Source organism: Agelaius phoeniceus, chromosome 2 (assembly GCF_051311805.1).
Source record: "Agelaius phoeniceus isolate bAgePho1 chromosome 2, bAgePho1.hap1, whole genome shotgun sequence".
In the NCBI taxonomy this organism is placed as follows: Eukaryota; Metazoa; Chordata; class Aves; order Passeriformes; family Icteridae; genus Agelaius; species Agelaius phoeniceus.
Genome location: NC_135266.1, coordinates 14,758,185 through 14,770,491, shown reverse-complemented (window position 1 = coordinate 14,770,491; position 12,307 = coordinate 14,758,185). Strand labels below are relative to the sequence as shown.

Genomic DNA, 12,307 nt, shown 5'->3' with positions numbered 1-12,307 from the left:
GTTACCATTGGTCAAAAGATCTCAGCAGTCTTGTGTATAATTTTATATGCTGTGGCCAGTGCTTTTATTTTGGGGTAGAACATTGCGCCCCTCGTAGGAACAATGACACTTACCACTGCCAGCTCTCCTTCACTTTGGACTCTGAGAAGGAGGAACTGGAAACCAGATACTCTAAATGAATTTCAGCTGGCCCCAAACCATTCTGAAATGATCTCTCTTGAAACGTGTAAGCTCATGTTGCTTCAGACTGTACATTTGTCTAGCTGTGATGTCTGTAATAGCAGTGTGGTTTCAAAGTTCTTTGTGTGCCCTTTGGCATCCTGGCCAAATCTCTGCTCTGTGAACCATCCTGACCTTGACTTCTGAAATCCAGAGTGCTGAGAGTTTGAAGAGGGGGTGATGCCTTCATGCTACAGTTGGAGGGCTAAGCAACCCCAGTGGCACAGGTGCTGGTGGATACTTGGGTTTTAGAGGTTTCCTTTCAGGAACTCTTCTGCCATACGTTTTAAGCATGAAGAAAATATGGGAATTAAGAGTTAGACATTTTTCTAGAGGGCTAGATTAATCATAATTATCTTACAGTTCAGGGACCTCAAGGAATGACATTCTGCACACATGTGTTGTGTGTTTGGTTTGATTGCTAAACTCCAACCAAGGTTCGAGAAGGTTTTTCTCTACATTTTAGAGGTAATTCCTCACAGAATATCCTTAAAAGAACCTGCTGTTGGCATCAGAGGACCATCTGCAATTTTCCAAAAGATAACTTGGGTTTTGTTTTTTCACAGAGGGAGCACATAATAGTGCTAACTTAGGGAGGAAACAAAGGTTGTCACTGATAGCTAGAGAAGGGAACAGCTCTTTTAATTATTCTTCTCATCAGTTAAGAAACTCAGTTCTTATAGCTGTAGAGCACAGTGAGGGCAGGGTGACTAGCAGAATCTTAATTGCTCAAGTATTGAAAGAAATTATCTGTCATTGGGTATTTACAAATAAACCTGCTGAATGTGCAGGCCCTTGGGCTGCTTTCTGAGTCTGATCACAAAAAGAATGCATTACAAGCTTTCAGTTTAGTACTGAGAATCATCTGGGCAATGCCAAGCAACTCCCACTGTCTCTGAAATGAAAAGGGCTGAGGGGCATTCACTGTCTCCATAGGATCAAGCTCTTTGAGCGTGTGGATCAAGTTCAGCAAGCTTTATGCTCATAAAGGAGCTCTATTTCATTCACTAGGAGCCTGACATTAGTTAGATAAGGAGCAATCTGTGGCTCACTTTCTTTATCTGCAACAATGGATAATGGCTGTGTCTCCTTGCTCTGTCATGCCTAAGAGTGCTTTGAGATCTGTGTCCTAAATGGATAGAGTGCAATGGCAGGAGTAACCACTAGATTATTTCCTGTGACCTTTATTGTGTCACAGACAATTACATTACCCATATAATGCAGCTCAGTAGCTTGCATTGGGATAAAACATAATTGACTTTAGGGTAAAGTTTATCTCCCAAAAAAGCATTAAGTCTTGAAGATATTAAGGAGCAGAGAAGCCACTATCTCCTCTGGTTGCTGGTTCCAGTGGTTAATCACTGTCACTGATGAATTTGCCTACATTGTTCAACTGTTGGCTTTCTTTGCGCCTTTTTGCCATAGACCTCTAAAGACCTCTCTAGCACCAAACATTTTCTAAAGGTGTTTGGCTATTGTGCTCCCATCACCCTTTCACATCTCTTGTGAGAAAAATCATGTTCCCTCACTGCATGCTTTTTTTGTCCCTCCCTTCTATTTCTCAAGCCACACCCTCCAAAGAAAAAACCCAATTGTTTTGATATTTTTCTGCCCTCTGTCCAACTGTCCAGCATTGTTTTACAATTCAGACAGCCAAAGGGCAGGCTGTGTTCCAGTCTGTCTCACCAGCCTGTGTACACACTAAGATCATCTCCCCATTTTGATTCTTCTCTGGTTTTGCAATCCAAGACTCCTGTCTGTTCTAGCATTGCCCTGGGAGTTCACACTGCATTATTTGTCTGCTTCTAGCTTTTCACTCTTCCAGGGTTACAACTTTCCAGGAAATAGGATGTCCCTTGGGGTTCTTGTATAATTTTTGGTTTTTTTTCAGTCCAGGCATATTCCCTGGGGGATGTTTGCACATGGAGTTCTTTTCCTTCAAGATACAAAGCATTCTAATATATATCAGATCATTGCCAGATATCACTGTGCTAACACTTGAGCTTGCATTTTCCACACAGAGCAAATGTTTGTAAAAGGATAAGGACAAAAACTAATGGAAAAAAATTCTACTGTCTTTATCAACTAGATATTTCTCTATATTTAGGGTTGCAAAGTGCAGAGAAAACTTTTAAAAACTTTTATTTTTCTCACTATAATAGGAAATAAACCTCATCAATAGCACAGGATTTCAACTCAACAATATATATAGAAAACTGTCTGGTAGGATACAGTATATATACAATCTTATCAGTTATACACTGTTAAATTGAATCAATATTTCTAATCTGAATGAATGGTGTGCATGTTTCTTTTCTCTGCAAATCTGGCTTTACAATCCTTTTTCATGCAGTCCCAGTCAGAAGAAGGAAAGGTACGGGATTTCTTGGTGCCATAAATAAAATATTATGGTAGAAAACCAAAGTGAAGCTGTGCAAGACAGTGGGCTGGAAAATCAACAAGGGCTGGAAATGGAAAGTGAGATTAAAGGTAACACTTAGCCACAAGACTATCCTTAGCAGCTTTAGAATAGTATGCAGCTAAATAAACACACATGCAAAGCTTACTTTGTGATGTGCCTTGCTCTCACTTTTAACAGCAGATGATTGCTATTTACTCAAGGGTAGTGAACCACAGGAAGCTGGCCTTTTTTAGCCCTCTTGCCCTGGAAAAGAACTATGAGAAGGCAACTCAATATAAACTCCCTTCCTTCCTTCCTTCCTTCCTTCCTTCCTTCCTTCCTTCCTTCCTTCCTTCCTTCCTTCCTTCCTTCCTTCCTTCCTTCCTTCCTTCCTTCCTTCCTTCCTTCCTTCCTTCCTTCCTTCCTTCCTTCCTTCCTTCCTCCCTCCCTCCCTCCCTCCCAGCTCCCCACCCACAGCTGTGCCTTTTTTCCTGGGCTGTATTTCTGAACATCTCCAGTTCAGACTAATGAAGAGCACTCCCAGCTATGGAGTGGTTTTTTGCTGGTGATGCTGAGTCTTTGTGTTTCATATGAGTCAGGGAGTGCAGTGATGCAAACCTGCCTGACCTAGGGTGACAGAAGTTCAAGAACCTTGACTGAAATGGGAACTTGTACACCCTCATCTCCTTTATACAAGAAGGTGAATGATGAAGCCATTTGCAACCTCAGAAGTTTAGGATACTGTGAACACCTTTAGCCAGATTCTGACTGTGCAAGTGGTAGCTGCTTAATGACATGAGTTATGTTATTACAGCACTGTGGAGTGCAATTGCTAACAGGTGTTGACACTTGCCATAACCAAGTTTTATGTGAAGGGAAACATAAATCTTGCATTTGGGCATCCTGTGCATATGGAAACACGAACAATGAGGTGCTGAGGTCAGTGATAGAGGCAAAGATCTTTTTTTTATGCCAAAGAAAATGACTTTGGAAATAATTTAGAATTGAAGAAAGTGAAAGATGTAACTGAAAAAGAACTGTTTTGCTAAAAAAGCTATTCAAATATATACTTGATATTTGGCTAAGGAAATGGGATCCAAACTGCATATTCAGCTGGCTTAAGCTATGCTGGTTCACTTTGTCCTGGTGATTTTTGGTTATGATATTCTGCTTTGCAGGCAGGCTAGCAGTATAACTCAGTAGCAGCAAAAAATTGTTAAATTTTTGTTGATGTTAATAACAATTCTGTGATTTTTCAGATGCCTGGAAATCAGCTTATATTGTGGTTTCTTTTAACCTCTGTAGATTTTGTTGGAGTGATGTCTATTTCCTAACCTGATCAAAACTATTTATTCCTAACAATTCTTCTTTAAAGGTAAAAAAAATGGTGTCCTGAAATGGAAGATGGCTTTAAGGAATTAAAACTTTTAGTTTGAAACAAGAAAATAGAAAGCAAGCAAGAAAAACAGCTCCAAGAAGAAGCTCAATGTCCTTCTCAGTGCTAAGTGAGCTGTTCTAGTCAAAATGTTGGTAGCCCTGATCTCCCTAACTAGGTTACAGTTTAAGGAAACTGTGCTTAAGGAAAGCCTATCAGACTGAACTTCTCAGTGGATTTGTATGAATACACACAATTCCTTAGTGAGGCATGAGTTGGAGCTTGGAAAGACAAAGTAAAAAACTAAACAGCAAATCTGTGGTATCTTATGATAAACAACATTAACTGATCTTTGGTGGTCTTTCTCTTCCTATCCCTTGACAGACAACATAGGTTTTGATTACATTTTGGCCTCAAAACAGAAAATATCTGAAGCTATTTCAGTTTTTTAAAGTAGAAAGACGATTCTCCCAGGCAAGTGTAGTTCAGGTGAATTTTTTCAGAGGGCTGAATTTGCTCTCTGTGTGCCTCTGGCTGGCATTTCCCTTGCTGTAGATGAAATCCATGTCACATGTCAGGAGGTGAAGCACTGCTCAAGGTGTGTGGGATGGCCCTGGGGCAGGTTTGTTCAGCTTGCAGAGCCCTGGGAGAGCAGACTGAGCTGCTGCCCCATAGAGAGCAGCGTGCATCGACCCACACAAACAGATTTGCTCTGTTGGGTGGGTTTGTCAGAGCCTGCAGCTGCGGCCAAGCTGCTCACAGCACCCAATATCACTAATTTAAAGAGAGCTTGATGGGCCTACATTGATTTCAATCACAGTAGTGACTTTCTTTCCATGAATAAGCAACCTCTAGACAGACTAATTGCTTACATATATCTCTGTTCAGTGTGCTGTGCTTCTTGCCTTTTCTTGCTGGTCTTGCCTTTTCTTGCCATTCATCTTTAAGAATTTAAATACTCAAGGACACGTAAAGTCTATATATATTTGTGAGCTAAATAAGAAGCAAATTTCTAAATCTTGTGTTTGGATTTTATACTACTTAATGTAGAAATCATGTGGATGTGAGCAGTGCTCCAGTTTTGTGCTTCTAAATCTTTCTGAAAAATTGAGATTAAGGCTGGGAAACCTCTGTAGCCTAAAGACCATCCATGGATAACACCCCCTATTTCAGTATCCACAGGATTCAAGCATCTTATTGAGTCTTTCATATTTGATCACTGGATTTTATGTTATCAGAACTGAGAGTTGTCTTCATAAAAGAATTCTGAGCAAGCTGGCAGCATCTACCCCACCTCACTCTTTGCAGTAGTGAGGTAGTGTAGATGTCACATTAATTAGATGTTTTGATGGGTAAACACCAGGTTGATTTTAACACAATTTGATGCAGTTTTATCTGTAGAGTTGATTTTATTGGCTCTTATAATCTGTTTCTCTCTTGAGCTTTAGCCACTGGATTTTATTAGCTTCAAAATTTCATGGTTGTACAGCTCACTGGCAAAGACAGAAATTATTGTAATGGCTTTAATGGGAGGGTAGTTTTTCATCCTTAGTTTTATGGAGGATTCCTTTATAGTTTCTTTCAAAATGCCATTTTAAACATGTGAACAGGTCTGATTATGCTGCTACAAATTGTACACACTGAAAATATATATAGATGATTGGTATTACATTGCATTTAACGAATTGAGAAATATTTTAGGATTTTAAACCAAAGCTATCCTCTCCAGAATTATTTTTATGGAAAAATCTTATTCATAACTAAGAGAGAATAATCTCATTAAAGCTCTTAAGGGTCCAAGCAAAATAATTGGGCAATGGGATTTTTTGTTTGTTTGTTTAAAGAGAAAAGGAGTTGGAGGGAGAGAAAAGTTGCATTGCTCATCACTATGGTATTCCTTGAGTTATAAAGTATTAAACACTGTGAGGTCTGCATTATGGTCCCCTGAGTGCTCACATGAGCTCAGGTGGGGAATATCTAAGAGGTGCAGCATGGCTGGTTCCTCAGGGGGCTAGGGAAATTTTGGGACATAAGTGCCTTAAGATCCTGCCTTAAGCAATGAGCTCCCAATACTGAGAGAAGCTGTGCAAACCCAGGCTGTTCTCAGCTGAAGAACCCAGCAGTCACACCCAACTTTTGCCTCCCTGGAGAGGAGGCATTGTGGGGTGGAAGGAGCAGGGCTGCAGAGTGAGCACCTGTCACTGTTTACAGGAGAGTGCTGCTTTTGGATGGCAGTGCCACCACCTCTTCTGTACTCTGCAGAGGAATAACACTGCCTTGATCCTGATCCAGCTCTGTGTGGGACCTGTTTGGTCTCACCATGGCTGGTGTTATGGAGTCTCAGTGGTTCTCTGCATTCACAGGCCTCTGGCACTCTGGTTTTCTGTGTTCCCCCTTTTGTGTGGGGAATGCTTCTCAGCACACTTGCACTGTGCTGCCTCTGATCATTTGAAACCCAGAGCCTGGGGTGGTACTTTGGTGCTTGGAAGGGAGTCTTGAATTTTTCAAGGCTTTTTAGCTCTGGCTGAGCACATAATGCTGTTTGATGCCAGCAAAGCCACTCCTTCCAGTGGTCCCAGTAGCATTAAGGTAAGGCTGTGCAGGACCTACTTGGGTCTTGCAAAACCAGATGGGGTCCAACAGAGTTTGCCAGCCCTATTCCTGTGCTGTGCTCAAGAGTTACCTGTTTCTCCTGGCCATGGGAGTGCTTGTGCTGTGCAGCACCTGAGCTGACAGATCCCTTGAAGCTCAGCTACCTCTACATTTACCCACAGTACTTTGCATCTGCAGCTGCATTGTGGCTGATTTACAGCTTGCTCCTGGGATCCTGTAACCTTCCCCATTAGGTCCTGATTTCATAATGTACCAGCACCAGAAGCTGAGCCACTTGAAAAAATTCCTGACTCCCTGCTCTTTGTGTTGGTTCCCACCCCACAATTGCCTGTCACCTCAGCTTGCTGAGGGTAGCTGGTTGTGAGGATGAGTAACAAGCTGCATCTGTCATTTGGCTTTATATCAGTTCTCTTTAAAATAAACCAATAAAAAATTCTTCTCTGTTGGGGATTGAAAAAGGTGCAATTATGTCTGTGCTACTGCTTAAGAAAGTACACATGGAGCCTCATACTTAATCAAATAAATCCTATGATTAAAGCCAGTGCTGAAACAGGCAAACAATGTCTACATCTTCCAAAGTATTGAAAAAAATGACTTGTTTTTTCAGCATTGCTAGAGAAACCCATCAGCAAAAGACGAGACAGTGAAGCTGTACAGAAGGCCAAGATCCTTTATGCATCTTGCATGAATGAGGGTAAGTAGATTGATTTGAGGAGGGCATAGATGCATCCCCTGCATTTATAAAGGCAGGCTTTTTGTCTCTCTGCAGAGCTCTGTGCAGATGCATGGATTTTGCTGATATGGATTCAACTGGGGTTTAGGGTCTTTTGCACATTTAAAGCTGTGATTTGAGACTGAGGTACACTCAGGCACAAGTCAGTTTTAGAGAAACCCCTGCTTGTCAGAAGTGTGAAGAGATATTTATCTGTGCAAAAGGAAGTTAAACTGTGCCCCAGGCTTGTGGGGTTAGTGCCTGGGGTTATTAAATCAGAAGAACCCTCTGATGTAATTCTCATATTGATATTTTCAAGAGCCAGTTGCTCATCACCTTCTACATTTCTCTAAATCTGTTGAATCAAAACACTACCCCAGGGCTGGGTATAGACAGCCCTGGACTCTTTAGCTTTGGTATCTGCATGTCAAGCAAATTAGCCATGTTTGCAGAGTGCTTTCCCTCAGCTTGTAAATGCTGCTGTAAGATAATGTTCACTAATTTGGAACACATCACTACTCTTAGGTAGCTGCAGAGGTGAAATAAGGCTTCTAAGTCCCCTTTGTCCTTCTGACTCTTTCAGGATTTATTTTCTGCACAGCTTTCTTCCAGTATGGCCTGTCTGACTGACAGCAAATGAGATAGCCTGCTCTACAGCTTTGGTGTCCAGATATTGGCTCTCTAGCTTTGATTATGAGCAATAACCCCCCCAATTTCCCTAAAACCAGTGAAATATCTATGCTAGTTCCTAAGCAAGGAGTGGGGTTTTTTTTTTAATTTACCTAATTCCAGCCTTTGCCTTTTTGGAAAGGCACTGACTTGCCTCTCTTATTCTTGATACAGATAAACAGGATTGGACTTCTATGCTGCCATGCTCACAGGCAGAGCAGAGGCTTTGAGTTTCAGCTATTGTGATTGCCTTTCCTGGAAATCAATTGGTGCCAATAAATCTTTGTCTCGTGTGGCTGCTGCTGGACTTGAATTGTCTGGAATGTAATTGTTGTCACACTTTGACATTTCAGATAAAATTGAAAAAGCCGATGTGAAACCCCTGTTAAGTATCCTGAAGCATTCACCCTTCCGCTGGCCTGTGCTGGAATCCAATATTGGACCTGAAGGGCTGTGGTCAGAAAGGAGGTTCAGCCTAGTCCAAGCCTTGGCAACTCTGCGTGGCCAATACAGCAGCTCTGTCTTCATCCGTTTGTATGTGGCTGCTGATGACAAAATCTCCCACCACTACATCCTGAAGGTACAGCATAGCATCTCTGATAGGTTACTTTGCATGCTGTTTTATGGTCTCTTTTTTTTAAAACACGTTTACATACCAAAGGTTTACATTTGATTGTTGTTATTATTATCTACTGGCTTACAGATGTATGTAGGTGCCAGTTTATGGGAGTCTAGAAGCCACTAGCAACCACTTGCTATTGGAAAGTATTTCTGTACAGGTTTTCTTCTTTCAAATGGAAAAAACCCCATAAAAATGTCCCAGTAGACCAATAGCCAGGGTCTATGTGCATGAGAATAAGAACTCAGTATCTAATTCTGTGTGCTGCTTTATGACTCATCGGCTGCATGAAGAAGGCTTTTTGTCTGTGAGGATGAAAAATGGTCCATCAGTAGCAGATATTTTGAACTTGAGCTGTTTTTCTTGAGATGGAAACACTTAATCTGGTGCTTATACAGCACCTTACAACACAGATTTATCCCAAGTGCTTTTAAATGTGAAATAAGAGAATTCACATTTTTCCTGAAATGCTTTTAGACCTGAAATTGCTTTTAGACCAATTGAAATTTTCCTGAAATTGCTTTTAGACCAAAACATTACTGAACTCTTAACAGTGCATGGCATTAAATAACAGTTTAGTAAGAAAAAGACTCAAGAAATGTTGCCTCCCTGTAGTCTAACAAAACTCCAGATAAAATTGTATAACTGTGGCAAGACTGAGCTCCAGATAAAATTGTATAACTGTGACAAGACTGAGTGCCTGGGCCAAATGCATTGTTGTTTAAGAGCTTCAGATGAGAAGCCAGAGCAGACTTTCCCTCCACTGCTACAAGAAAATAGTTCCTGAAGGCAAGAGAGAAGGAACAAATAAGAAATTATGATGGCATTCATCACAGCAAGAAAAGGCTTTAAGATCCTTATTTTGCTGGCATCTTGGCTAGCTGTAGGAATGTAGCCAAGAATACATTGTATTTAGGGACTGTGGTGGTACTGGAGTGGATGTCAGTTCTAAGTCACTTCTTTATTATGTCTTTTGACTGAGGCATTTAACTGGCATTAAGTTAAAGGGTAACTTTCCCTCATCTCTAGGACATTTTCCAGGATAATCAACAGCAAATCAACAGTTTGCTGTATTAAAGATGTCATTCTGCTATGATGCTGTTTAGATCCTGTCAGTTTTTCTTCAGCTGGAGACTCACTCAAAAGAACTGAAGCTGTATAATCAGGGAGATGTTTACCTGAGTGTCTCCTGTCATAATATTTCAGTTCAAGTCACCTGGCAGCAAATGGCTGGGCAGGGACACCCTCACTGCTGGTCTCTTGGAAATGATTTACAAGCAGCAGCAGCACCTTCACTCTCTGTGCTTAGGGGCACCCAGGAATTAAATATCTATGTGAAGCACAACATGCTATGAGTGATGTATTATTCTGTAGGGTGTTCTGATGTTAGTTTGATTAGGACCTTGATCTGCAGAATGCATCAGCCAGTGCACTACTTTGTCCATGTTTTAACAAATTCCCTGGGGTGTAGATGTACCACACAGTATTTCAATCTGCTTGAAAAAGGGCTTTATTGCAAAATTCTTTTTGTTCGGCATTGCAAAATCATCAATGGGTCATAAAAGAAGTGGAAACTCCAAATAAAACTTTGTTCAGCATTCAACATGATCTTTTTTTTTTTTTTTTCATGAGTGCTGAAGCTGTTGGTTAACATTTATTGTTTATTTCTCATATTTGTGCTGTCTTGGTTTAATGTGCTGTCAAATTTAATTCTTAAGACCAGGGAATTTAAATGAGCATTTAATGTAACAGTCACATAATTGAAATTCCCCAAATAATCTGAAGTTAACTATTGCAAAGACACATGTACAAAAAGCATAAGAGTATATTCTTTTTGCATCATTGTGCTGAGAAAAGAAAGTTATGCTGTTTTTCAAAGAATGAGGATTGCACTGAGCATCACAATTACTCCTTTCTGAGGATGGTTTGTTTTGTAGAGGAAAAGATTACATTTATTCATTCACTTTAAATTCTAGGTTTTATTTATTTTCCACATGTAGAAAATGTGAAATATAAATCACTTAACCTAAATATTTAGATTAAATAAGACTTATATGAATTTTATGAATAAATACAGTCTATTGTCACTAGACTTATCTTTTAAAAACAATTGCAGCATCAAACCAAAAATATTTAGAACATCTAAGAAGTTGTTTCTGCTCCAATCAGTATCTCATTCAGAGTTTGAAAGCTGGTTAGTGGAAGTTTTCAGCTTTGGCTTCCATACCCTAACCTAACTTGATCACATTGAAAAGTTCTGGGAAATCTCCGTATAAAATATGTGCTGCATAGTGAGTTTTTCCTGGTTAGGAAAATTCCTATCTTTCAAATGAAACAATGTGCAAATATTCCCATGTAGATGTTTCACTCAAGACACTAAATGCAAATCTCAAGCTTTCAGGCCTAATTCCAATATTAGGGTGAATGTAGACCAAGAAATCTGATCCATGTGTAGGTGAAAAAGGTAAGTGAAGGCCAAAGATCCATCTGGACTACAAGACACCTTTAGCTAAAGTGCTGGGGACATAACAATATCCTGTGCATGCAATCCTGGCAGGTAGGCACTTCAGTTCCAGTTCCTCTGTTCAAAAGACTGAATACAGCCCCCAGTGCTGGTCTAGGGTGAAGCTCAAAATGTAACCTCAGTTTCAGTCACAGAAACCTGATGATGCCTCCCAAATAGACAGCAGCTCTCATGCTCCAGCACTCAGGGGCATTTGGTGCATACACTAGATTGGTGTGATCCCAAGCTCACTCTTGTACCCCTGAAATAGACATAGGATGGATGCATGGTCATCAGAACCAGGGGTTTGATCCTGTAGACCCAGTCCTTTTGCATTTACTACTCATTGATGTAGCTGTTTTAAACACCTAAATCACACGTGTGATTCTTTTCTTTAGGTGGCTTAGCTATTGCAGGGGTCATCTTAGGCCCCCTAGATCACAGTAATGTGATTTAGTTAATACCTGTCAGCACAGCGTAGCATTTTCCTGTTTTGAAATCTTGTCCAACTCAGACTGGTGCAGTGTTTTATATGTTAGGTATTTGCACACAACTACTGTAATTGTCAGAAAAACATGAACCCTTCCCATGCTGCTTGTCAGTTTGTCTTTGAATCTGATGAATTTACCTGTTAAATGTTACTTTGTGTTGTTTTTAACAGCTTGATCAAGCAAGCCTCTCTCTGTCATCTCGAGAGGATTACCTAGAAAATACCACAGAAGCCAAATCTGTAAGTATTGTCAGCTGGATAATAGAGCCACCATTTCCCCCTCATCTCTTTAATTGTTCGTTTTGTTTTGTTGAGCTCCAGACTGAGAAAGGGTTTTGTGCTTTGTTTGGATTTGGGTTTTGCAGGGTACCTAGCAGAAAACTCCACTTCTATCAAATACTCTTGCAAAGTTTCCTAAATGAAGCTTGCACTTGTATACAAGTACTTCTGTCCCATGATGGTTACTGTATTAGTTGGCCTAAAATACTGGTGTACACTTTTACACATTGTCTAATCCATTTGTAAGAGCTGCAAGTTGTCAGTCTAATCCAGAACTGTCATTTGCATTTCCTGAGACTTGTACTCTCTGAACCACAGCAGCTGTCTCTGTCATGCCCGGTATTTTTACAGTGTTATTTCTCTTTTTTACCTTGCTTGGCATTCAAGGTAAGGAAAGCACAACCTTGACATGATATACCCCTTCCTA

The 12,307-nt window shown here is 40.4% G+C and overlaps 2 protein-coding genes across 6 annotated transcripts in view; one reads left to right on the top strand and one right to left on the bottom strand.

Annotated features, from left to right (window-relative positions):
- Positions 1–12,307, bottom strand: part of LOC129117519 (uncharacterized) — a 415,270-nt gene that overhangs the window by 22,743 nt on the left and 380,220 nt on the right. The gene's annotated exons all lie outside the window — the stretch shown is intronic.
- PHEX (phosphate regulating endopeptidase X-linked) overlaps positions 1–12,307 on the top strand; it is a 95,640-nt gene that overhangs the window by 14,073 nt on the left and 69,260 nt on the right. The window contains exons 4-6 of the mRNA XM_054628215.2: positions 7,216–7,302; positions 8,343–8,569; positions 11,773–11,841. Of these exons, the coding sequence (XP_054484190.2) occupies positions 7,216–7,302; positions 8,343–8,569; positions 11,773–11,841 (383 nt within the window). The remainder of the gene's footprint in view (positions 1–7,215; positions 7,303–8,342; positions 8,570–11,772; positions 11,842–12,307) is intronic.